This window comes from Nomascus leucogenys, chromosome 20 (genome assembly GCF_006542625.1).
Source record: "Nomascus leucogenys isolate Asia chromosome 20, Asia_NLE_v1, whole genome shotgun sequence".
NCBI classification, from domain to species: domain Eukaryota; kingdom Metazoa; phylum Chordata; class Mammalia; order Primates; family Hylobatidae; genus Nomascus; species Nomascus leucogenys.
This window is the reverse complement of record NC_044400.1, coordinates 46,166,173-46,193,711: the sequence shown is the minus strand read 5'-3', so window position 1 is coordinate 46,193,711 and position 27,539 is coordinate 46,166,173. Positions and strand designations below refer to the sequence as shown.

Genomic DNA, 27,539 nt, shown 5'->3' with positions numbered 1-27,539 from the left:
CAGTGATCCACCTGCCTTGCCCTCCCAAAATGCTGGAATTAGAGGCATGAGCCACTGTGCCTGACCGGCTGCATCTTCTTCTTCTTTTTTTTTTTTTTAAATTTTATTTGTTTGAAACAGGGTCTTGCTCTGTTGCCCAGGCTGGAGTGCAATGGTACAATAAGGCTCACTGCAGCCTCAACCTCCTGGGTTTAAATGAGCCTCCTGTCTTAGCCTCCCAAGTAGGTGGAACCACAGGCACATGCCACCATGCCTGGCTACTTTTATTTTTTGTAGAGAGGGGGTCTTGCCATGTTACCCAAGCTGGTCTTGCACTCCTGGGCTCAAGTGATCCTCCTGCCTCAGCTTCCCAAAGTGCTGGGATTACCAACATGAACCACCATGCCCAGCCAGCTGCATCTTTTTCAGCTTTTAATATTTACCTCTATTTTTTTATTTCTATAAAAACAGGAAAGAAATCTTATTTAAAGATAATTATATATATTAGTAATAAGAAATGTCTATCTTACTATTAAAGATGTCTATCTTTGAGAAAATTATTATTATTTTTTTTTGAGATGGAGTCTCGCTCTGTCGCCCAGGCTGGAGTGCAGTGGCGGGATCTTGGCTTACTGCAAGCTCCGCATTCCGGGTTCGTGCCATTCTCCTGCCTCAGCCTCCTGAGTAGCTGGAACTACAGGTGCCTGCCACCACGCCCGGCTAATTTTTTGTATTTTTTAGTAGAGACGGGGTTTCACCGTGTTAGCCAGGATGGTCTCGATCTCCTGACCTTGTGATCCACCTGCCTCAGCCTCCCAGAGTGCTGGGATTACAGGTGTGAGCCACCATGCCTGGCCAAAACAAAATTTTTTAGAGAAAAATTTTAGAAACTTATCAGTTTGAATAAAAAAATTACTCTTCCTTTTCGAATAGAACCTTCACTTTACTTTGAATTTTATTTTTGGTCTTTATTTCAAAATATCTAAGTATATGAAGCCATACGTGCAGTAGATTTCATCTTACTCTTTTCTGGAATTCTGAAAATTAGTATTAAAGAATTCCAGTTCAAAAGGGAAAACATCTTAGAGGTTATTTAGTCTAATTCTCAAGGGAAAAAAATAATTCTTAGATGGTGTTCTTAAAACATTTTAACACTTTCTTATTCGTTTGACTGCACAAAGGAGCACTTTTATATTTGGCTGTAATACATCCAGTTAAGGCATAGGGATTCCTATACCTACATATTTATTTTTTGAATTTATCTTGGTTAATTAAATTAGAAATATACTGCCATTCCCATCTTTGTATCCTAACGCAATCCAAGGAATAACCTCTTCAGTAGATCTTAAAATTTTAGTGTTCTGTCAAATAGCCTCTTCAATTAAGATATGTGTTAATTTGAGGCAATGAATTTTCTTTTTTCTTTCTGTTTTTTTTTTTTTTTTTTTTTTGAGTCTTGTTCTGTCACCCAGGCTGGAGTGCAGTGGTGCGTTCTTGGCACACTGCAACCTGCACCTCCTGGGTTCGAGTGATTCTCCTGCCTCAGCTTCCCAAATAGCTGGGATTACAGGCATATGCCACCATACCCAGCTAATTTTTGTAATTTTAGTAGAGATGGGGTTTCACCATGTTGGCCAGGCTGGTCTTGAACTCCTGACCTCAAGTGATTTGGCCTCCCAAAGTGTTGAGATTACAGGCGTGAGCCACAGCACCCAGCCAGCAATAGATTTTCTTAAAAAAATAAAATAAAATAAAATAAGGAAAGCCTAACACTTAGGCTTAAATGGTGTGATATTTTCTATTGAAATGCCATTTTCCACTATTAAAACTTGTCTTTACAGTTCTAACCTCCCTTTAATATCTTGATATAATAGGTGAACAAATGAGCATCTTTTGACTTCACAACTTACTACTTTTTTTTGCTATCAGTGATTTTTGCTTATTTTTCTTTTTCTTTTTCTTTTCTTTTTTTTTTTTTTTTTTTTTTTTTTTTTGAGACGCAGTCTGGCTGTGTTACAGGCTGGAGTGCAGTGGCACCATCTCAGCTCACTTCAACTTTGCCTTTTGGGCTCAAACCATCCTCCCACCTCAGCCTCCCAAGTAGCTGGGACTACAGGTGTGAGTCACAATGCCCTGCTAATTTTTTTGTTTTGTTTTGTTTTGTCTTTTTTTTTTTTTTTGAGACAGAGTCTCGCTGTGTTGCCCAGGCTGGAGTGCAGTGGCACAATCTCAGCTCACTGCAACCTCCACTTCCCAGGTTCAAGCGATTCTCCTGCCTCAGCCTCCCAAGTAGCAGGGATTACAGGTGTCTGCCACCATGCCCGGCTAATTTTTGTATTTTTAGAAGAGATGGGGTTTCACCATGTTGGCCAGGCTGGTCTCAAACTCCTGAGCTCAAGCAGTTCACCTGCCTTGGCCTCCCAAAGTGCTGGGATTATAGGTATGCGCTACCACACCTGGCCTTTGCTTGTTTTTCTATAGATTGGGTAATATAATAGAATCTGGTTGGCTTTGTCCCAAGGATACCCACCTTTACCTTTACATGCAGCCTCAGAAAGATAATTTTTTTTTCTTTTTTTTTCTCGAATAGAGATGAGGTCTTGCAATGTTGCCCAGGCTGGTCTCGAACTCCTGGCTTCAAGCAGTCCTTCTACCTTGGCCTCTCAAAGTGCTGGGATTGTAAGTGTAAATGACACTGCACTCAGCCAGATAATTTCCTGATGCTGTCCTCACTCTTTGTCCCCAAAGGAGAAATATACTTTATATATTTTTAAAGCAAAAAATATAACTTTAGACATAATATATGAATAGAATAATTAATTTTAAGATGATTAAGGTTACAAGGTTTTAGTTCATTGATGAAACCTCAGAATTTATAGTTTAGAAACTATGACCCGATAGATTGGTAGAAAATCTGATTATTGAATTTTTTAGTAAGTTTAGATTACATGCATATCTTAAGTAAAATGTGAAATATTTTAATTTTTTTTTTTTGAGACTGGGTTTCACTCTGTTGCCCATGCTGGAATGTGCAGTGGCGCAATCTCCTGGGCTCAAGCAATTCTGTCACCTCAGCCCCTCAAGTAGCTGGGACCAGAAGCGCACATCACCACGCCACTAAAAATAAAACATATTTTTAGTATAGATGGGGTTTTGCCATGTTGTCCAGGCTGGTCTCGAACTCCTGGGCTCAAGCGATCTGCCCACCTTGGCCTTCCAAAGTGCTAGGATTATAGACATGAGCCACTGCACCCAGCTGGAAATATTTTAAATTCTTCAGGTAGCTTGTTTCCATCACTCTTGTTGTATGTTCAGCTTTATCACTACTTTTTAGTCATATTGTCACCTCTTGTGGTTCCTCTTTTATTGCTGTTTGGTGTTATAAATGGCCTAAGTATGGTTAAGCTTTATAACAAAGAACAATTCTAGCATTTTCCCAGATTATTTTGTTTATTTATTTTTGATACAGGGTGTCACTCTGTTGTCCAGTCTGGAGTGCAGTGACTTGATCTGAGCTCACTCTAGCCTTGACCTCCTGGGCTCAAGCCATCCTCCCACCTCAGCTGGGACTCTTGCCATCACACCTGGCCAGTTTTTAAAAAACAATTTTATGTAGAGATAGGGTCTTGCTATGTTGCCAGGTTGGTCTTGAACTCCTGGGTTCAAGGAATCCTCCTACCTCATCTATTGTAATTTTTAAATTTAGGAATTTTCAGTCATTTTATTGCCTTTGAAATTGTATAGGAAGTTATTTTTCAGACATCAGCATTTTTGTAGCAATCAATTATTTTGTTACATCACAATGTTGACAGATTGCCACTTTAAGAATATTTATTATCATCTTAGGTTAGAATTAAAATAGCATATTTTTATGAAAGTTCTTTTGGCCTGACAGTTTAGAGCAGATCCAAATATGAAATGTGAGTAATAATATAATTCTTATACGGTTATTTTGGAGTAAATATATTTGTGAAAAACTGAAAAAATAATTGTGAATTCCAAGATTTCTGTCAATCTGAATTTGCAGCTTGTTTGTACACTGTAGTTTCTGCCCATTGAGGAGAATATGTTTTGAGGACGATGTTCACAGCCGTCACACAGTGTCACTTTTATGAGGACCCATGGGGAAATTTATCTCAGGTCTCAGTACCAGAAAAAGCTATACTTCCTCTTAGCAACTGGTTTGTTTTTATTTTATGGACACTGAGAATCTTTGTTTTCCCCTTTGCTTTGGCCACTAAAAGTCTCAGAACTAAATTTGTGGCCTACTTTTAGCAATTGTACAGGATTTTGTGGCATGCATTTATATACTAATACTGCTAGCCTTATCTTATATTTTATCTTTATTTTCTCTGGCTTCATTTATTTATATCCTGTTTATGTGTGTGTATATATATGCGTCTGTATCTTCATCCTTTTAATGATTCAATGTGTTGGATATGCATGTGTGACAGTATGCGTATATATATTTACATACATACATATTTACACACATACATGTATATGTGTGATTATGTGTGTATGTGTATATTTATGAGCAACTTCAAATACTTTGCAAAAAATGGGATATAAATAAATAGTGCAAGAGTACTCGTATTACTAATTTCAGCCTTTAATCAGTAAAGAAATTCTGTGATTGCTTTTAAATCATCAGTAGTTTTGCAACAAGTTAGCCATGCCTTTGGTCAGTGTTTCTAGTATTATACATTTCATCTTGAAGATTATTTTTATGCTTTTGTTTTAGAAAAGGGAGACCCTTATGTTTGAAAAAGATTGTGCCACTAAACTAAAGGAGAAGCAGCTCTTTAAGATATTTCCAGCCATTAACCAAAATTTTCTGGTGGACATTTTCAAGGACCACAAGTGAGTGCTAGAAGGACTGTCTGTAGTTTCTACTCTGATGTCACTGAAAGCATATGCCATGTTTATTTTTCTGATAACAAAAATAATGTAAGTCTACGGTGGTCTCTCCTAATCTGTGGGTATTATTCCAAGACCCACAGTGGATGCATGAAACCATGAATATAACTGAACCCTGTATATACCCTCTATATACTATGTTTTTTTCCTGTAAATAAGAATTGATTTACAAATTAGGCACAGTAAAAAAAACTATAACTAACAATAAAATAGAACAATTATAACAATATATTGTAATATAAGTTATGTAAACATGGTCTCTCTGTGTCTCAAAATACAGTTGTCCTTCAGTATCTAGGAGATTGGTTGCAGGACAGAAAATCTTTACCTTTATTGTTTCTGATTTTTATGTTTTATTTAGGGAGTCTGTTATGTCCCAATATTATAAAAATGTTTCTTTATTATTTTAAATGTCTACCTTTTTATGTATGTGGTATGAGGTAGAGATTTATAAATGAACTAGAGATTTAACTTGTTTTTCCAAATGACTAACCAAATGAATGGATCATCTTTGCCCACTTATATAAAACATAACCAGTAATACTACATTCCCAAATATATAAAGGATGTTAATTCCATTGAGCTATTTGTTAGATCCTGAGTTGCCACCGTGTTGTTTTAATTATTGTAGTGTTATGTTAGGTATATCAGGAATGCTCTGGTTTGAAAAATACATACTTTTGATCATGTATTTCTTAAATTCTTCACAAGAGCTTGTTTTAAATAGACACTTTTTGAGAATCTTTTGAGAATCTAATATAGATTTTGATCTTTAGTTTATTAATATATTTCATATCAATCACAATAATGGATTTCTGGAATAAAACCTACTTTACTTTCAGATTTTTTTTTTTCCTTTAATGCAGGTAGGAATCGATTTACTAATTCATTGGGATTTTTACAATAGTAATGAAATGGTGTTGGTCTGTGATTTTTTTTTTTTCTGTTCCTGGGCTATTTTTGTCAGATTTTGGTTTCAGTGTTTTATTTGGTATCAGGCTTAATAAAATAAACTGCAGACTGCCATTTTTCTCTCTGCTATGGAAAGTTTAAAGAACTTAGTACCTTGAAGGTTCTGGGCTTGTACCTTCTCAGAGAGAGAATCTTAGTTTATTGGTCAAAGTCTGTTTTATGCTGTCTCATTTATTTTTACTGATATCTTTCTCTTAAAATTTGTTAGTATATTATCAACTCTGGTTAGTTTATTTCCTTTAGTCTTTAATAACATACATTAAGGTATGAATTTTTCTCTATATGTTTTACATATTTTAATTTTCATTATTTTCTAAATCTCAAATTTTAGTTTGATTTTCTATTTACCCGGGAATTTCTTTCTCTTTTTTTTGAAACAGAGTCTCACTTTGTCTCCCAGACTGGAGTGCAGTGGCGCCATCACGGCTCACTGTAGCCTCTGCCTCTCGGGTTCAAGCGATTCTCCTGCCTCAGCCTCCTGAGTAGCAGGGATTACAGGCGCACACCACTATGCCCAGCTAATTTTTGTATTTTTAGTAGAGACAAGGTTTCACCATGTTGGCCAGGCTGGTCTCGAACTCCTGACCTCAGCTGATCCACCCACCTTGGCCTCCTGAAGTGCTGGGATTACAGGTGTGAGTCACCTTGCCTGGCCAATTTTTAAGGCATATAAAAACATGAGTGAATTTTATGTTTAGACTTGGACCCCATTCCCAAGATACCTCATTGTGTATATACAGATATTCCAAAATTTGGAAAAATCTGAGATCTCAGCCACTTCTGATCCCAGGTGTTTCAGATGAGGAGTAGTCAACATATACTTAGGTGTGTGTGTGTGTGTGTGTGTTTGTGTGAGACAGGATCTTGATGTTGCCCAGGCTGGAGTGCAGTGGCACGATCTTGGCTCATTGCAGCCTTGACCTCCGGAGCTCAAGTGATCCTCCCACCTCTGCCTCCCAAGTAGCTGGGACTATAGACACGCGCCACCACGCCTGGCTAGTTTTTGTATATTTTTTGTAGAGATGGAGTTTCACCATGTTGCCCGGGCTGGTCTCGAACTCCTGAGCTCAAGGGATTCTCCCCTGCTTGGCCTCCCAAAGTTCTGGGATTACAGGTGTGAACCACCATGCCCAGCCCAGTCTGTACTTAAGAATATTTATTCTCTGCTGAGTGTGCAGAGTTCTAAATATGTCACCTAAATCAAATCTTCAAAGGTAGTATTCCAATCCCTAATTTTCTTATTTATTTTTGCTACCTAACTTGCTGTTTTCTGAGAGTTTTGTGTTAAAATCTCCCAGATGCCAGAGGGTGATGCTAGCATATGGCCACTTCTGTTCTATGAGTACCTAGGGCAAGAGGCCTGTGGTGAAATAGCTCAGAGTTGTGCTTCCCCAGGCAAAGGAGGGGGCTGGGTGTGTCCTTTCTGGGGATGGCCAGTGATTGATCAGCCAGGCCCCTCATGTTAGGGGGCTGATTGCCTCCATTTGTCTGCCAACGGCTGGCTGATTCTCTCAGCTAGCAGCAGGTTCAGCTTCATCCTGGTAAGAAGGGTAGGTGGGCTCAGTTACTACACATACGGTGTGTGCTTGAGGTGTAATCTTCTGCGGCTGTTTGCCTCAAACAACATCAGGGCTGGAGACTGACTTCCAGCAGGCGGGTGATTTTAAGGCCTAGAAAGGATGTGGATAATTGTTGGTAGCATCCAGCCCCTATATACTGATATCCTTTGTGTTGAGCATATCTGAGGCAGCAAGATGAGAGGGGAAGTGGAACTGGTAGTTGCACATGGCTTACCTTCAAGGGTTGTCTTTAATAAATTGAAGAATAACAAAATACCACATTATTTTGGATAATTAGTTTACCAAGTTTCTTTCTTTCTCTTTCTTTTCTTTCTTTTTTTTTGACAGAGTTTTGCTCCTGTTGTTCAGGCTAGAGTGCAGTGGCACCATCTTGGCTCACTGCAACCTCTGCCTCCTGGGTTCAGGCGATTCTCCTGCTTCAGCCTCCCAAGTAGTAGTTGGGATTACAAGTGCCCGCCACCCCACCTGGCTAATTTATTTTTGTATTTTTAGTAGAGACAGGGTTTCACCATGTTGGCCAGGCTGATTTTGAACTCCTGACCTCAGGTGATCCACCTGCCTTGGCCTCCCAAAGTGTTGGGATTACAGGCGTGAGCCACCACGCCTGGCCTAGTTAACCAGATTTCAAAAAATATTCGTATATAGTCAGTTCCTCAGTATCTGGCCAATGGAAGAGGTGAGAGACATAAATAGTGTGAAATACTGAGCAGCATATAATTTTTTTTGAATGATTTTCTTTAGATATTGGAACGTGAGTGTATCAGACATTTGTCGATTTGTAGAATTTCATTCTACAGATAATATAGTATCACCCTCAAGATATGACTGAATAATGCAGGGATGAGAGGTAGGGTAGTGCTTAACTTTTTCTTTTCTGTATCCCCGCTTAGAATTTGACTAAAATCCCATGGTAAAAGTAAACGTAGAATTTGATACAATAAAAATGTCAGCTTAAAGGTCTATTGTCTATGTTTGATGTTTGAAGGAAACCAAGTATGAGTCCAACAAAGGATTTAAGAAGAATAGGTGATAAAATGAAAGAAAGATTTGTTGTGGCTAATCTGCCTGGAATAAAGGATTAGAAATTGAATCTGTCTGTCTGTCTATCTATCTATCTATCTATCTATCTATCTATCTATCTATCTATCTGCCTGCCTGCCTGCCTGCCTGCCTGTCTGCCTGTCTGTCTGTCTGTCTGTCTGTCTGTCTATCTATCTATCTATCCATCCATCCATCCATCTATCTTTTTTTTGAGACGAAGTCTCGCTCTGTTGCCCAGGCTGGAGTGCAGTAGCACTATCTCAGCTCACTGCAACCTCTGCCTTCCAGGTTCAAGCGATTCTCGTGCCTCTCAGCCTCCCGAGTAGCTGGGATTACAGGCGCATGTCACCACACCCAGCTAATTTTTGGATTTTTTTGTAGAGATGGGGTTTCACCATGTTGGCCAGGCTAGTCTCTTAACTCCTGACCTCAAGTGATCCACCTGCCTCGGCCCCGCAGAGTGCTGGGATTACAGGCGTGAGCTACTGTGCCTGGCTGAATTACCAATATACTATCTTTTGGCATTCATTTTTTGAAAATTAGCTTTTGAGAACCTATTACTTGATAGTTTCCTTCTGATTATTCTTGATTTTTTTTGAGATATACCATGAGCATTTAATTTCAAGGTTGAAAACTTAAAAGTAAGCCAGTTTTTCATATTCTTGTAAGATGTTTGAAGATTGCTTGTGTTAATGTCTCTACACAACTTATTTTCATTTATTGACATTTTGTTTCTACTTAAATTGTCTACAGCTATTCATTAGAACACACAGTGCAATTTCTTAACTGTGTTCTTGAAGGGGACCCTGTAAAAACAGTTGTAGCCCAAGAGTTTCTTCACCAAAATGAGAATGTCACATCTCATACTGGCCAGAAATCTAAAGAGAAGAAGGTATGGAGTTACTAATTTTTTTTCTACAAGGGTAGATAATTGCATATAAAAATATAATTGGTTCATTGAGTATAATAATTTAATGATTATTTCTCACCATTTTGACTAGACTGGAAATTTAACCACCAATGGCATATTTGGCTTATAATATCTGTGCACTCAAAATAATGAATTTATAGCTGATTTTTTTCTTTGTGTGCATGATAAACAGGCACTTGAATTTCTGCAACTTCTGTATACTCTGACACAGTAGAGTATGTGGTTTAATTGAATAGCAGTAATATGATAGGTATTGGATATAAACATGTGGGCAGAAATATTTAGCCTTTTGGGAAAGTGCCAAATTTTTTCCCAAAGTGGCTCTGCCATTTTATATCTCCACTAGAACTATATGAGGGTTACAATTTCTCCACATCCTCACTGACATATATTATTATTTAACACCTGACTTTTTATTGTAACTACTGTAGTGAGTGAGAAGTTGTTTTAAGAATACCCAGGATTTGTTTTAATCAGGTATGGTAAGACATGCAGACATGAAGTGTCGTGAAGGATTAGTTTATCATACTCACAGAGTTCTGGAAACAGGAGGTATGGCTTGCTACCCAAGGCCACATGGGGAGCCAGCAGGATTGGTCAGGAGGCAGAAGGAGTAGGGGGGGAATGTGGGCAAAAGCCTGTATTTTGGTTTCTGTGGGAAGGAATGGGTAAGGCAGGGTAAGCAGGTTTAGGATTGGCTAGTTTAAATAATTTCAGTAGGCGCTGGGGCATAGGGACTTCCCCTGGTTGTCTGATACTCAGGGGCAGGTGGACAGTGCCCCGGAGTGGGAGAACTCCATTAAAGGAGGAAGTTGGAGGCATAGTTTCTGGATTGGTTGGTTTCCAAATGAAGGGTGTGCTCCCAGACAGGTGTTTGTTATCTCTAGGAATTAGCTAAACCTGAGGGGGTTGTTATCTCTAGGAATTAGCTAAACCTGAGGGGGTTGTTATCTCTAGGAATTAGCTAAACCTGAGGGGGTTGTAAGAGTGGATGGAGATGACGGGGCAGAGGGAGCAGCCTCTCTAGTGTCATGAAGCCTGCAAAAATGCCAGGGCCAGATACAGAAAACAAAAGACATGGTTAATACAGAAGTGGTGTCTTATTGTGGTTTTGATTTGCATTTCCTTGATGACTGTTGATGTTGAGCATCTTTTTATGTGCTATTGGTCATTTGTACATCTTTGGAGGAATGTCTGTTCATATCCTTTGCCTATTTTTAAATTGGGTTATTTGTCTCTATTGTTGAGTTGTAAGTGTTCTTTATATATTCTAGATACAAGTCCCCAATCAGACATGTGATTTGCAGATATTCTGTCCTTTCCATAGGTTGCCTTTTCATTCTCTTGTTTCTGTTGTGACACTGAAGTCTTTTAAATTTGATGTAGTCTAGTTTGTCTACTTTTGCTGCCTGTGCTTCATTGCCAAATCCAATGTCATGAACTTTCCTCCTGTATTTTCTGTAGGAGTCTTATAGTTTCAGGCCTTACATTTAGGTCTTTAATCCATTTTGAGTTATTTTTTGTATATGTTGTGAGATAGAAGTTCAAGTTGATTCTTTTGCATGTGGATATCCAGTTGTCTTGTACCACTTGTTGCAAAGACTGTTCTTTCCCCATTGAATTTTCTTGGCACTCTTGTTGAAAATGAATTGACCATAGTTGTAAGGATTTATTGCTGGACTCCTAATTCTATTCCATTGATCTGTATGTCTATCCTATTGCCAGTACCACTTGTCTTGATTACTGTGGCTTCTTGATTACCATGGCTTTGTAGTAAGTTTTGAAATTGGGAAGTTTGAATTTTCCAACTATGTTCTATTTATTTATTTTTTAAAGAGATTTTGGCTATTCTGGTGCCCTTGGATTTCCATGTGAATTTTAGGATTAGTTTGTGAATTTCTGCACAGAAGCCAGCTAGAATTTTGATGGGGTTCATGTTGAATATGTAGACCAATTTGAGGAGTATTGCCAATGAACAATATTAAGTCTTTCAATTCATGAAATGGAGTATCTTTCAGTTTATTTAGGTCTTCTTTAATTTCCTTCAACAACGTGCTATAGTTTTTGGAGTATAAATTTTGCACATCTTTTGTTAAGTTTATTTCTAAATACAGTATTTTATTCTTTTTCATGCTATTGTAAATGTAAATGGAATTATTTCTTTTGTTTTGTTTCTTTCTGGTCTGGAATTATGTCCTTTTAAGAAGTTTATTTTTTGATACTACTTTTAAATTAAAAAGAGACGAAGTTCTTGCTATGTTGCCCAGACTGGTTTCAACTCCTGGGCTCAAGCAATCTGCCCGCCTCAGCCTCCCAAAGTGCTAGGGTTACAGGCTTGAGCCACCGCACCTGGCCTGGAATTATGCTTTAATTTTATTTTTGGATTGTTTATTACAAATACATAGACATGCAGTTGGGTTTTTTGTATTAATTTTATATCAGCATTAGGCTTTTTTTTTTTTGAGACAGAGACTCACTCTGTTGCCCAGGCTGGAGTGCAGTGGCGTGATCTTGGCTCACTGCAACCTCTGCCCTCTCCTGCCTCAGCCTCCCGGGTAGCTGGGATTATAGGTGCCTGCTACCGCGCCCAGCTAATTTTTTGTATTTTTAGTAGAGATGGGGTTTCACCATCTGGCCAGGCTGGTCTTGAACTCCTGACCTTGTGATCCACTCACCTTGACTTCCCAAAGTGCTGGGATTACAGGCATGAGCCACCGCGCCAGGCCTAGCATTAGGCTTTTTTTTTTTACATTCTTTTTTTTCTTTCTTTTTTTTTCTTTTTTGAGACAGGGTCTCACTGTGTCACTCAGGCTGGAGTGCAGTGGCAGGATCACAGCTCAAGTGATCCTCCCATCTCCCCCTCCTGAGTAGCTGGGACTACAGGCATGAACCACCACACCTGGCTAATTTTTGTATTTTTTGTAGAGATAGGGTTTTGGTTGCCTAGGCTGGTCTCGAACTTCTGGGCTCAAGTGATCCACCTTGGCCTCCCAAAGTGCTGGGATTACAGGCGTGAGCCACCATGCCCAGCCTTTTTATTATTATTTTTTTTTATTTTACAGAATCTTATCATCCTGCAATTCTTATTAATAAGACCACTCGGGTAAATTATATGCTCCCTTTTTTCTTTGAATGTTTCATTGTCAGTTAGTTGGTATTTAGGACTTAGGTAATTTTGATTTTCATATGATCTGTTAGTGCTACCACTGATGCCTCTTCCCACCTGGAAAACATGCTGTCATGGATAGATAGATGCAGTATATTATAAAAATGCAGCGAGTGTACACAAGATGATTATGAGACCTTATGGGCCAAATTGGTAATGAAGTTACTTCTCCCTCCTGATAATATGCAAGGCACTGTGAGTCATTATGGTAATAGGGGGCAATAAGAAGGTGTGCTTGCTCAAAGTGGGAGATGATTGGAAATGTAATCAGAAAGAGTTTTTGTGGGTTATGTAAACCTTGGCCAAAACGTAAACTTTAAGTTATTCTGGAAGTTGTTTTTGCACTTATTCTCTTAAATTATCATTTGTAGTTTCAAAACTCAGACCACCAATGAACAGTTTTTTCAACTGCGCTGGTTCCTTTGGATCATGGTCCTTCTCTCCCTGGCGGTGGTGGCGACGGCTGGAATTGGGCTGGGGGTGACCGGGTGGTGGTTTTACCTCCATTTTGAGACTGGACTCGCCTCTTCCAACTCGGAGTTCTATATCCATAATTGTATTTTGATAATTTTAGAGAACTCTTCAACATCTCCTAAGAGTGGTTAAAGAAAGGGTAACCTTAGTGGCATAAAAAAGTTAATGATAGTCGATAAATGCCTGACTTACAAGGTAGACACTGGGGAGAATCTGTTTCCTGAGGAGAGAGATGAAAATATATGACAACCCAGTTTTCATGTGCGTTTTGTGAAGGTGTAAGGCATGAGTTTTTTTTAACTTTTTGTGTGTGTTACTTATTGTTTAATATCTTATAGCCAAAGAAATTAAAAGAGACTGAAGAAACACCAAGCGAACTGTCTTTCCAGGACTTTGAGTACCCAGACTATGATGACTACAGAGCAGAGGCTTTCCTTCACCAACAGAAGAGGATGGAGTGCTACAGCAAGGCCAAAGAAGCTTATCGGATAGGGAAAAAAAATGTCGCCACCTTTTATGCCCAGCAGGTGAAGTGGAAAACTGATTATATATTTTTTGTCAGTTATAATAACTAAATACTCTTGAAAAAGATGAGACACCCATATTGTGACTAGATTAAGTTATTCTGGGGAATGTAGTAGTTATATAAGTGACATAAATAAGGTATCCTAAGAAATGTATGGTTCTGAGAATTTCATCTCCTGCTGTTTTGCGCATTTGAAATGCTCAGTTTTTGTGGTTGCTTTTGCATTTACTGCTTATGTGAATTACAGTTTATTCTGACATATTTCTGGCAGCAGAATATTACATCTCAGAGTGAGATAAAGGGGTTTTGTGCCTTCTATCATGTTTGAATTTTTGGTAATATATCACTTTCATAGTAGTAAAATAACATTAATTTTTTTAGGGAAGTAAAATTTCTACCTGGGCTCATTTAACATGATATTATAAGGAACTTGGTTCCCCCCGCCTCCCTTTTTTTTTTTTAAAGATAAGGTCTTGCTCTGTTGCCTAGGCTGGAGTATAGTGGTGCAGTCTTGGCTCACTGCAGCCTTGACCTCCCGGGCTCAGGTGATCCTCCCACATCAGCCTCCCAAATAGCTGGGACTACAGGCATGTGCCACCAGGCCCAGCTAATTTTTGTATGGGGTCTTACCATGTTGTCCAGGCTGGTCGCGAACTCCTGAGCTCAAGCAATTATCCCATCTCAGCCTCCCAAAGTGCTGGGATTACAAGTGCAAGGTACCACTTCCGGCCAGGAATCTGCTTAACTTTCTATGTTTGTGTTTCCATATGGGTTACTTCTTTGTGATTGAGCAGAGAAGAGTATCAAACTGCTATAGGCCTGTGAGCCCTAACGGTAGTCCTTGGGGGATAGCTTCTGGGGTAAGTAACTACAAAATGTTGAAGGTGAACGCCAAGACGAGACCCAGCATTATCAAAGGATACACAAATAATAAACCAGTGGTTCCTTCTTGAGATGGTGTATTAGAGTTCTCTAGAGAGACAGACCAGTAGGATGTATGAAAGATAATTTATTAGGGGGAATTGGCTCTCACAGTCACAGAGGTGGAGAAGTCCCATAATAGGCCAGCTGTAAGCTAGAGAACCAAAGAATTCGATAGCATAGCTTAAAGCCAGGAGTGTAGTACAGTCGAAGTTCAAAGCCTCAGAACCAGGGATACTGACTGCAGCCCCCAGTCCAGGGCCAAAGACTTAAGAGCCACCGAGAGGCAGCTGGTGGAGGTCCCACAGTCTAAAAGCTGAAGAATGCGGAGTCTGAATTCCAAAGGCAGGAGGAGAACATCTGCCTGTTTGTCCTAGCCACCCCCCAGCTGCCCACATGGTTGGTGCCTACCCGCATGGAGGGGAGGTCTTCTTTCTGTCCACTGACATGAAGGTTGTCTTCTCTGGAAACACCCTCACAGACACACCCAGAAACAGTGCTTCACCAGCCATCTAGGTATCCCTCAGTCCAGTCAAACTGATACCTAAAATTAACCATCACATATGAGGATCGTGTTTAGTTAAGTTTCCCACTTTTACGACTTTTGGTTCAGAAAATGTTAGAAAGAATGACTCAGTAGTTTAAGGACTACATTATTAATTCACTGGAATTTACCTAAATTTTGGTGCATTCTTATATATTAAACTCATTGCATTATGTAAGATTTTAGATTTATTATTCCCTTTTTTCCCCTGCCTTTTATTTGGGACACTATTAACTTCCTCATCACCCAAGTAGCAAATAGCAAAACTGTCTCTTGGTGATACGTTTATGATTTAGGGTACTCTTCATGAGCAGAAGATGAAAGAAGCCAATCACCTTGCTGCCATAGAGATCTTTGAGAAAGTCAATGCCTCGCTGCTGCCACAGAATGTTTTAGACCTCCATGGGCTGCATGTGGATGAAGCTCTAGAACATTTGATGAGAGTTTTAGAGAAGAAGACTGAAGGTAGGACTGTAGGACTGTGGTAATCACAAGTTTTTAATAGAATATATATGTCTTTGCTTATATTGGTATAACTTGCAAATTCAGGACAGTCTGAATATGCAGGCTGAGAATATCTGTGTAACATTTGTAAATGTTTGTGTTACTCATTCTTCAAGAGAAACTTCTTGGGAAAGGATCCTCATTGTTATGATGATTAACATTTTTTTCATTTGTATTCCTGTGCTGTATTTATTAAAGGGAGGGCATGGTGTAATCTGTGAATCTTCTCTGTGACTTATAAATGAGACCTTTCAGGAATATTACATATCTTTGTCCAACAGACATTTATTAAACGTAATTGATATTTCTTGGATTTCAATTTTTCAGTAGATGTTTGATAAAATATAGAAGTAAATAAGGTGATAGGATTCTCCCACTCCAGTAGTTTTTTTTTTGTTGTTTCTTTTTTTGAGACGTAATCTCACTCTGTTGCCTAGGCTGGAGTGCAGTGGTGCCATCTCGGTTCACTGCAACCTCTGTCTCCCGGGTTCAAGCCATTCTCGTGCCTCAGCCTCCCGAGTAGCTGGGATTACAGGCGGGTGCCACCAAGCCTAGCTAGTTTTTGTGTTTTTAGTGGAGACAGGGTTTTGCCATGTTGGCCAGGCTGGTCTTGAACTCCTGGCCTCAAGCGATCCACCTGCCTTGGCTTCCCAAAGTGAGCTACTGCACCTGGCCTGACCCCAGTAGTTTTTAAATTGAATTTTGGAAATCTTGGAGAAAATCTAGAAAACAGTAAAGATTAGAAAAGAGAAACTTTAAGAGCCATTTAAATACATTATTATTTAATCCAGAGAGAAGAAAACTCTTCAAGTATGTAGAAGTGTTATGAGAGAATATTCTCTCTGTAGAGGATGAATTAATAGTGTTTTACTCAACAAATATTTGGTTATCTTCTGTATTCTAGGCATCAAGAATAAGGTAGTGAAAAAGACACACAATCCTTGTCTTTACTGGAGTTTATTGTCTAGTGGGGTATACCATCTAGTAGGGTAGATAACAGTGAACAAATAGTTACATAAGTAATTAGCACTGTGATAAGAAAATACAAGTTGTGGCCGGGTGCGGTAGCCGGTGGCTCATGCCTGTAATCCCAGCACTTCAGAGGCCGAGGTGGGCGGATCACCTGAGGTCTGGAGTTCGAGACCAGCCTGGCCAACATGGTGAAACCCCGTCTCTACTAAAAATACAAAAATTATCCAGGCATGGTGGTGCGCACCTGTAATCCCAGCCACTTGGGAGACTGAGGCAGGGAGAATTACTTGAACCCTGGAGGCAGAGGTTGCAGCGAGCCAAGATCACGCCACTGCCCTCCAGCCTGGGTGACAGAGTGAGACTCTTTCTCAAAAAAAAAAAAATAAATAAATAAATAAATATAAATAAATAAAATAAGAAAATACAAGTTGTATTTAGGATAAATTCTAAAATCTCTACATAATGTCTCTTGCTTACCTCTCCAGTCTCATCCTTTTTTTTTCTCCTTTTCTGTATATTTAACTACACTGTCAGTCTTGACCCCCATACTAGTTAGGCTCCCTGTTAATAACTTCTCACAGTACTCTTACCTCTCACAGTGTTTATAAAAAGCTTATTGTATAATTGGTTATTAAATGTCTGTCTTTTTGGCCAAGAATTGAGCCAGTGATGATCATGCTTTTTCTTCAACACTCAAAAAGTTTTTGAATAAATGACTAAATAATGGTAGGTATCACTCATTTTTTTTTGACAAATAAGATTGTTTATATTGAAAGTATGCAATGTGATGATTTGATAAATGTACACATTGTAAAGTGATTACCACTACAATGAAGTACTTTAGCACATACATCACCTATTATTGTTACCATTTTGTGTGTATGGGATGAGAACACCTATGACTTACTCTTATAGCAAATTTCAAGTATATGATATAGTGTTATTAAATATTATTACCATGCTACACATTAGCTCAGCAGAATGTATTCTTTTTAGAACTGAAAGCTTGTACCCTTTGACCAGCATTTCATTTCCTCCTCTCTATTCTGGCCCCTGGCAGCTACCATTCTATTATGTTTCTATGTGTTTGGCTTTTTTAGGTTCCACATATAAGTGAGATCATACAGGATTTGTTTTTCTGTGTCTGGCTTATTTCACTTAGTATAATGCCCTCCAGCCACATCTGGATTGTTGCAAATGGCAGGATTTTCCCCATTTAAAAAATTTTTAATTAAATTTTTATTTTTATTTAAAAGAAATGGGAGGTCTCAATGTGTTGCCTAGACTGGTCTCAAACTCCTGGGCTCAAGTGATCCTCCCACCTTGGCCTTTCAAAGTGCAGAGATTGCAGATGTGAGCCACCACGCCTGGCCTGAGCCACTGTAACTGGTCCCCTTTTTATTGTTGAATAATATTCCATTGTGTCTGTATCACATTTTTTTATCAATTTATCCATCGATGGACAATTAGGTTGTTTCACTCTAGCCTGGATGACAGAGTGAGACTCTCTAAGAAAAAAAAAAATTGAAAAATTGAAAAACAGAAAAATGAAATGGAAAGTAATCAGTATTGTTAAGGATGTTGGTAAATTGGAGCCCTCATATATTGCTAGTGTAGCCACTGTGGAAAATTTCACTAGTTCTTTGAAAGGTTAAACATATAATTGATCATATGACCGAGTAATTCTGCCCCTAACTATGTACCCAAGAGAAATAAAAGCACAATATGTGTTTACAGAAACTTGAATATGAATGTCTGCAACAGCCAAAAAGTGGTAGTAACCTAAAAGTTCATTAACTGATGAATAGAGAAACAAAATGTGGTAAATCTATACAATGAAATTTAATTTAGCCATGTAGAGAAATGAAGTACTGATACATGCTACAGCATGGCGGGCGGATCACGAGGTCAGGAGATCGAGACCACGGTGAAACCCCGTCTCTACTAAAAATACAAAAAAAATCAGCCGGGCATGGTGGCGGGCGCCTGTAGTCCCAGCTAATCGGGAGGCTGAGGCAGGAGAATGGCGTGAACCAGGGAGGCGAAGCTTGCAGTGAGCCGAGATAGAGCCACTGCACTCCAGCCTGGGCGACAGAGGGAGACTCCATCTCAAAATAAAATAAAATAAAATAAAAAAGAAAAGAAACAAGAGTTAAGTAATTTGCCCAAAGTAACACTTGGTCAAGATCCAAGATGCAGATCTTTTCTCGAAGCCAAGGCCCATCTCTAGTGCATGCTGCCACCCGTGGTAGCCTGTAGTTACTGTCGGTCATCACCAGGTGGCAATATTGTTGAATAGAAATGAATCCAGTGGAAGATTTGTGGCTGTGACCTGCATTGCTTTTTGTCGTAAGATTAAGGAGTGTTAAAACTGGAGATGAATTTTTTAAAAAAGAGAGACATCGGGACTTTATGTCCCTTCTGATTGAAATATACACTGCTACCTATGAATCATTTTTGCCCCCAAATCAAACTAGGAGCAGATCAAACCTTTAGAACTGGCTACTATTTTATAGGGATTTACAGGGGACAGAGGAATGTGTTAAACAACACCATGGGGATACAGTCAGCAAAATCCAGATTGTGAAAATCTAGGATAGGCTGGGTGTGATGGCTCATGCCTGTAATTCCAGCACTTTGGAAGGCCGAGGCAGTCAGATCACTTGAGGTCAGGAGTTTGAGACCAGCCTGGCCAACGTGGTGAAACCCCATCTCCACTAATAATACAAAAATATTAGCTGGGCATGATATCTCAGGTCTGTAATCCCAGCCACTTGGGAAACTGAGGCAAAAGAATTGCTTGAACCCAGGAGTCAGAGGCTGCAGTGAACCGAGATCGTCCCACTGCACTTCATCCTGGGCAACAGAGTGAGACTCCGTCTCAGGGGAAAAAAAAAAAGAAAAAGGAAGTCTAGGATAAATGATCCAATTTTTTTCAATAAATTGTAAAGAAAAACACCAGGGGAGGGGAAACCTTGTTACTTAAGAAATACATCATCAAATAGAATGTATAGACTTATTTCAATCTTGATGCCAACAAATCACTGTAAAAACATATTTTTGAGATAATTGGGGGAAATTTTTGGAAACTAATGATATTAAGGGACTTATTAATTTTTTTTTTTTTTTTTTTTTGAGACGGAGTCTCGCTCTGTCGCCCAGGCTGGAGTGCAGTGATGTGATCTCGGCTCACTGCGAGCTCCGCCTCCCAGGTTCATGCCATTCTCCTGCCTCAGCCTCCCGAGTAGCTGGGACTACAGGCGCCCGCCACCTTGCCCGGCTAATTTTTTGTATTTTTAGTAGAGATGGGGTTTTCACCGTGTTATCCAGGATGGTCTCGATCTCCTGACCTCGTGATCCGCCTGCCTCGGCCTCCCAAAGTGCTGGGATTACAGGCCTGAGCCACTGCGCCCGGCCCAGGACTTACTAATTTTATAAGATATGATGCTGCCATTGTAGTTATGCTTTTTAAAGGAGTCCTTATCTTTTATGAGGTATGTACTGAAATATTTGCAGTTGAAATAAGAAATCTGGAGTGTGCTGAAAAATGAGTTAAACAGTTCTTTCAAAGGTGTTAAACAGCAATAACAGCCTGTATTTGGGAAAAGAAACATATACATTAATTCATGCAACAAACGTCCTTTGAACTCTTACTTGAGGCATGTGAATCAACTAGAGTGTATTTTCAGAGCAATAAGTGAACTGTTAGCAGGTGATAATGGTATAAATGACTGACCTAAGTGATAAGGGGAGCCATAGTGAAGGGCATGAGTTATGGTTAGAGATTTAGTTGGGCTTTTTTTGTAAGTAAACTTTTTCTTTTTGAGATGGGAGTCTGGCTCTGTTGCCCGGGCTGGAGTGCAGTTGGTTGTGACCTTGGTTCCCTGCAACTTCCACCTCCCAGGTGCAACCCATCCTCCTACCTCAGCTTCCCAAGTAGCCGGGACTACAGGCGTGCCTCACCATGCCCTGCTAATTTTTGTGTTTTTAGTAGAGATGGGGTTTTGCCATGTTGCCCAGGCTGGTCTTGAACTCCTGAGCTCAAGTGGTCTACCTTCCTTAGCCTCCCAAAGTGCCGAGATTACAGGCCTGAGCCAATGTGCCTTGCCAAAGTAAACTTTTATATGTAATAGAACATATGTAAAGAACAATGCCCAAAATTATAGGTATATAGTGCAAAAACTTTGTAAAAAGTTCGTAAAAAGGTTTTACACTATATACCTAGAATTTTGTGCACTGTGAATACCTTTGTGAAGCTAGCACTCAGTTGAATTTTGAACAACATATTGCTTGATGTAATGGATGTGGGTTAGAGATGGAGATCATAAACAGACAAGGAATTAGAAATGCAAGAGCAACATATTCTTTTAAAATTCCAGGCTAAATATCATCTTGGAGATATGATACTTGAAAAACCATTTGTTTGTATTCTATTGGAATATTAGGACAATTTAATAAGCAGACCATGGAATGTTTATATTGTGTGTATGTGTTTTAAATTTATTAATTCATCTCATTAATAGTTTTTTGTTGTTGTTATTCTGCTACAGCTTTTATTAGTTTTCCGGATTTATATCCTTGATTTTCACAAGGTCATTTCCAAAATGGAACTTCAGTATTTTAGGAGGCTCAGACTCCTTTGATGTTTTAAGAACTATCTGTCAGGAAAAGTTTGTTAACAGTTGATTATCTTTAATAGTAAGACTGCAATCCAGCTGTGATTAGTGGATTTTTCTAATAGCTATTACTGGAAGATACTCTATAAACTAGTTGCTATCATTATCACTTTTTCCTGATGAGAAAATAGGCACAAAAGAAACTAAGTAACTTGTCCATGGTCACACAGTCATTTAGTGGCAGAGCTATGATTCAGAACAAAGCTTGATGGCTTTAGAATATTTAATTAACAGGGTTGTTGTGAAGATTCTTAGTTAATAAATATAAGCCACTTAAAGCAGTACTTGACTCCTTTTGTATAGTAATTGTTAGGTATCATTAGTGTTATTATTGCCATTATCATTATTTCAGGGAGAACTTCTGGTAGTGCACAGAAATCTCTTCTATAAAGGAAGAAGTCTCACCAAATCTTTTCATGGATAGATTACAATGAGGCTAGGTGTTTTAAAACATGCATCTTAAAACATTAATTTGGGGGCTTTTTGAGATAGCAAATCTATCTTACTATTACTGTTTTGAGATAGCAAACCCCAAAATCCTCATGAAAACAATTTCATGTGCTTGAGTAGCTAAGGTTTACGTTTTCTATTGAGAATGTAAGATAAATGAATTTTAACTCCCCTAATTTCTGTTGTAACAGAATTTAAGCAGAATGGTGGGAAGCCCTATTTGTCTGTGATTACGGGGAGAGGAAACCACAGCCAGGGAGGAGTTGCTCGCATCAAACCAGCTGTCATTAAGTACCTCATAAGCCATAGCTTCAGGTGAGTGTAGATTTCTGTTATTGATAATGGCAACTGCCCATATAGAGCTATATCAGAGATTTCTGTGAGTATAGATTTCTGTTATTGGTAATAGCAATAGCCCTCATATAGCTAGGTAAATAAACACTAATAGCATACTCAGAACAATCTGTTAAAATAGTTAATTTAATCATCTGATTTCAGCCACAGATTCATGCTTAAATTATGATATAACTTTCCCTGCTGGATTTATGTTGTCTGATAAACCAGAAATAAGGAAAAATGTGTTTGTTGCCCATAATCATCTGATAAAACTTTCTATCATAAATTTAAAGTTCTAAAAGAAAGTAAATATATTTGTTTCTTTGATAATGTGCAAAATAATTAGGTAATATGTATCATACTTTAAGATTTGCTATTATTCTTTTGAAAGGAAATAAGTATTTGTGGATTTTGGATGGAATTGGGTGGCTTCTATTGAAATATAGTTATAATTTAGGTACGTTTAAACTTTAGCAGAAATGTTCCAGTTAATATGAATTTATTTGTGTTTTCATAAGTTAAATGCCATTAGTGACCTGTGTTGACAAACATGAAATGTTCTTTTTCATTAAGTGATAATTATTTAATAACAGAAAATGACAAAAAAGTCAAAGATGAAAAATCTGTTGATGGATAGATTTCCTACAGATGTGTATCATTAACTCCTACCCACCAATTTCAGTGTAGCATATTTATTTTATGCCATGTAATAAGATGTTATTTGGCTCCATTATCGAAAATGAAAGCGTAAGTTATGAGCATAAAACAGGTGACATCAGGGTTATTTTTATAAAAGGAGTAGTTAGACCGGAACATTATGCTGAGATTAATTATTTTAGAGACTAGTCTTCCTTTAAATTCTCTATGGATAGAGTTGAAAGCATTGCATGGCCAGATTAATCAGACTTACCTGATACATCAGAGATTTCTTCTTGGTGCTTTCATGATGCACCAAGGACTTTATTCTTCCTACAGCATACTCTTTTTCATAAAGGTAAAATTTAGGCCTCAGGTTTTGACAAATCTTAAGTTATACCGACTACTAAATCAGGAGCAACCCCAAGCTTTAAGATTGTATTTGTTTTGACCATAGATAAAAGGAACATAAACCTAGATGTTGGTCTTGGATATTGACTTAATAAGGGTCAATACTTTGGTAGTAAATATTATATTAAGTGTAGGTACTTGGAATTGATTACAAGGTATATTCCTTAGCTAATTTGAAATTTTCACCTTTAAAATAACTCTTTTCTCATTTCTGCAGGTTCTCTGAAATTAAACCAGGGTGCTTGAAAGTCATGCTAAAGTAAAATAAACGTCCTTGTATGAAGGTTTGTAGGTTAAAATTACTTTTATTTGCAGTAATTCAGTCAATTCTACCCTAAAGATGTGTTTTATTATAAATAATATTCAGTTATGAAACAAAAAAATTATGATGTTTTTTGAAATCCAAGTGAGGTTTGATTTTTTTTTTTTTTTTTTTACTGAATCAAATGCAAGTGTTACCTGTTAAAGATATTACAGAGAAATTTTATTGATTACAAAATATGTAAGAAAATTATCAGCTACAGTTTTAAAGTTTAAAATGCTCTGGTTGTTTCTCAGAAAAGGTTACCTTTGTATTAATTGTTGTGTGACATTTAGTAATGTCCTAAAAGTCTTTTGTGAGAGGTAAAGTGCTTTGAGACCTGATTCATGCCCCTCAAAGGGTAGTATTAAAAGAAGAAAAAGGACATAGTAGTGGGTAGTAAAGAAAAAAAGGAGATCTAACAAAAACACTTGAATATTTTTTATTTTCAAAACTAAACACATAAAATGCTTTTATCTTGCCATATCCTACAGGAGGGAAGACATGCTTTTGCCCTTTCTTCTGCTTTGTATATGACCTTGATCTTTTACCTTTTGTTCTGTTCTTCTGTGTGCATTTTATGGAAAGAAAGTTGGGTCTGAGATTATATTGTAATTTTATACTTTCTATAGACAGGTTTTCAGAGAAAAAGAAATGGTTAAATATCTTCCAGATGTTGCTGCCTTATCGAAATGCTTCTAGAAACTGTCTGTATAAGTGGTATTTCAGACAGCACTAAATACTTATATTTTATTTTTGAGGCATGTAATTTTAAAACTGCAGTAGGTTAAAATTCTATTAAACAAATATAGAAAATATTTTGGTTATAATTGGCCTGGTGTGGTGGCCCACGCCTGTAATCCCGGCACTTTGGTAGGCCGAGGTAGGTGGATCACCTGAGGTCAGGAGTTCGAGACCAGCCTGGCCAACATGGTGAAACCCCGTCTCTATTAAAAATACAAAAATTAGCTGGGTGTGGTGGCGTGTGCCTGTAATCCCAGCTATTTGGGAGTCTGAGGCAGGAGAACTGCTTGAACCTGGGAGGCGGAGGTTGTAGTGACCCAAGATCGAGATGACACCACTGCTCTCAGCCTGGGTGACAGAGCAAGACTCCGTCTCCAAAAAAAAAAAAAATATTTTGGTTATAATCATAAGAGGAATCCTTACAATTTAAAATATTTTCACTTTTATTTTGAAAAAGAGCCAACTTTCTCAAAGGAAGCTTTCATTAACTTCTGTTGTTTGGTTACCTAATAAATTCTGTTAGTATGCAAGTTAAACCTGTGTAAAGGAGGTTGTAATGTGGTAACGTATAATTTTCCGATATGAGACAATGACTTAAATTTGCCTTTGGAGATGGAGAATATTTTCAACATATATACTTTTAACAAACAGTTTTCTTGCTTTTTGTTAAGCTTAAAAAAAAAATTTGGATCTGAAATTACAGGATTGAGCTGGTACCAAAAGAATCCTAAAGTTCAGAATGGTTTTCCAAAAGAGCAGACATTTCAATGAAGATAAAACCCCAAAACATTTTTTTATACATCATGACTGCATGCTTTTAAAATAAGGAGGCTTATCATTGAATTTTAGTTCCGCAAAAATGAAAATACCTGTTTATTATTTAGAAATGGTTAGTGACTGGTATTGAAGTATTATTCACACTTATGTTTGTAATAATTTATTTAAAGAATACCAACAGTTTAGCACACTTTTGTAATCTCTAGAACAGTTCTAATCATTAAAAATAAAGCAGTTCCTTTAAACAACTTACTATAAAACTATAATTGTTAATGAAATAAGATATTCCTATGTATAAATTAGTATGATTTTAGAATATGAAAAACAGTGCTAAAATGTGGAGTTATTGGAATGTGTGCAGCTGCATACTCACTTTCTGTGTTTTTACATTTCCTTACCTAGTTTTAAAAATCATCACTTTTGGGCACTTCAGCTAGACTTATTTCAATATTATAATTATGATTAATGAAAGAGCAGTCATAAGTAGAGGTGTGGTATTCTGTGGGCAGAAGTCAAATGAAAAAAGCTATATTGTTTACTTGTTGTTTACTATATCAATGTTAATATTATGCCTTATTTTGATAAATAGTATATCTTAATCATTGTTGATAAATATACAGGCAAAGTTTGAGCATCATATGTATTTTTATGAAGCTGCTTAATTCCAAATTGCCTCCCACCCCACTATCTAGCATAGTTTAAGCAACACATAATTTTGAAAGAAAAGTTTATAATCCCTCCTTTCTTTTTTTTGCCCATTTCTAAATCCTGTATGCCTGCAGTAAAGATAGTTTGGGGATTATAAAAGTTTTCTCTATTACCCATGTCTAAATCCTGTATGTCAAAGATAGTTTGGAGATTATAAAAATTTTCATGTATTGGTGTAGGTTGAGTATCCCTGATGAGAAAATTCAAAATCTGAAATGCTTCAAAATCTGAAACTTTTCGAGCACAGACATGATGCTCAAAGAAAATACTCATGGAGCATTTTACATTTGTAGGTTAGCGATGCTTAACAAGTAAATATAATGCACATGTTCTAAAATCTCCCCCCAAACCCCAGCAATCCAAAACACTTCTGGTCCTAAGCATTTTAAGTAGGGGGTACTCACTCAACCTGTATATTTGTGCTAATACATAACTCATTAGAATGATTCTTTTTAAACTTAATATTTTAAAAGTACAGCACTTCTGTAGTTTGGAAGGTTTCAGTAATAATTATTCATTCAGTAGTCTCTTACCATTATCTGCTAGATGGAGGAAGAGAACTAATGTGGAAAGCCCAGAGGGTGTCCAGTTGGACCAGGGAGACATTAGACACTTAACAGTATTTTCCGTCTGTCCATCTCTTTATTCCAATGTGAGAAATGGAAGTATTTTTTTTTTTTACATTTATTGGCTCTTCATATTTCTCTACATTATTTTTAAGTTGCAGTTTCTTCAATTTGTTAGTATTTCCTTACTATTTGCAATTTTATGGCCTTTAAATATAGGACATATTATATAGTAGAAATTTTGACTTTAAAGCATCTTGAGTAGTATATTTTGAGAAGAAAAGCTATACTACTCTTCTGGATGCTTTCCATCCTTTATTTAGGTCTTTTCTTTTTGAATTCAAGTGTTTTGTATGCTTAGAAAGTGGACATGTATAATAGCGAGATTGGTTATTTCTGAGCTGGAAATTGGAAACTTTCGAAACTCAGGAAATTGCTCTGACAATGTTTTAACTGCTCTCAATTTAAGAAAATGACTAAATGTATAAAAAAGACAAAAATAACGTGTGCTATTTTTTCCAAGTGCTTTTTCTAAGTGCTTTTCCATTGTGCAATGAGGTGAAGTTTGGTAATTTTTCTGGGTAGTAGTTAAATATTGTTCATTTTTATTTACATGTAAAGAAAACAGATTTAAATGTTTATGTGCCCAAAAAGTGTCATTTAAAAGGTAGAATAAGTTTATGTAGAATGTATGTTCATGGTGCTTATTTTTAAAATGTAATTCAAGTTTACAGTATTACTTAATGCTTCTTTACAGAATTTAATAGAGAAACAAGGCTAGAACACATCTACATCCTGAAGAGCCGTTTATAACTTCATATTATATGATGACAAAGTTCATTATTTTCCTTAAAGTTGAGCAATTGACTTTTATGGTCCAATGATGAACTTATTATTAATAAATGATTGAATTAACTGTGAGGCTTCTCATTAAAATACAATATTGCAGCTATCAGTTGGAGAATATATTATAAAATTTTCAGACAGTATATCAGAAAAATGTTTTTATTTGTACTGTAAAGAAAACGTAATTTTGCTGTTAACTCTGTACTTTTTAAATTGAAAATGTTTTATAAATTTGCTTTTAAATTTTCTTATGAAGCCATTTGCAAATTACATACTTAATTTAATAAAATACTTTAGCCACAGTCCAGTGTGAGGAAATCCTTCATTTGATGTATTAGGGTTAGTGGTTTAAATATTTTAAAATATTTTTATGTGTAACTTTGTAATTTCAGGGGGAAAGTGTCATAATAATTTTATTTCTGTACCACAACTTTTCTTCTAGTTTAAGTTTTCTGTAGCAAATAAGAGTCTACTTTTGAACCAGATAAATGGATTAGCTATGGTTTCTCTCCTCACACCTTGTATCTTTTGACTGACATCAAAATTAAGAATTATATC

The 27,539-nt window shown here is 37.4% G+C and overlaps 1 protein-coding gene across 2 annotated transcripts in view; it reads left to right on the top strand.

Annotated features, from left to right (window-relative positions):
* Positions 1-27,283, top strand: part of N4BP2 (NEDD4 binding protein 2) — a 94,583-nt gene extending 67,300 nt beyond the window's left edge. Inside the window, exons 14-19 of one of the 2 annotated variants that reach the window (XM_003258604.3) lie at positions 4,724-4,842; positions 9,246-9,384; positions 13,402-13,590; positions 15,351-15,519; positions 21,848-21,971; positions 23,257-27,283. In XM_003258604.3, the coding sequence (XP_003258652.1) occupies positions 4,724-4,842; positions 9,246-9,384; positions 13,402-13,590; positions 15,351-15,519; positions 21,848-21,971; positions 23,257-23,302 (786 nt within the window). In that variant the 3' untranslated portion in view covers positions 23,303-27,283. The remainder of the gene's footprint in view (positions 1-4,723; positions 4,843-9,245; positions 9,385-13,401; positions 13,591-15,350; positions 15,520-21,847; positions 21,972-23,256) is intronic. The other variant, XM_004091649.2, reaches the window with a different exon arrangement.
* Positions 27,284-27,539: the final 256 nt, after the last annotated feature.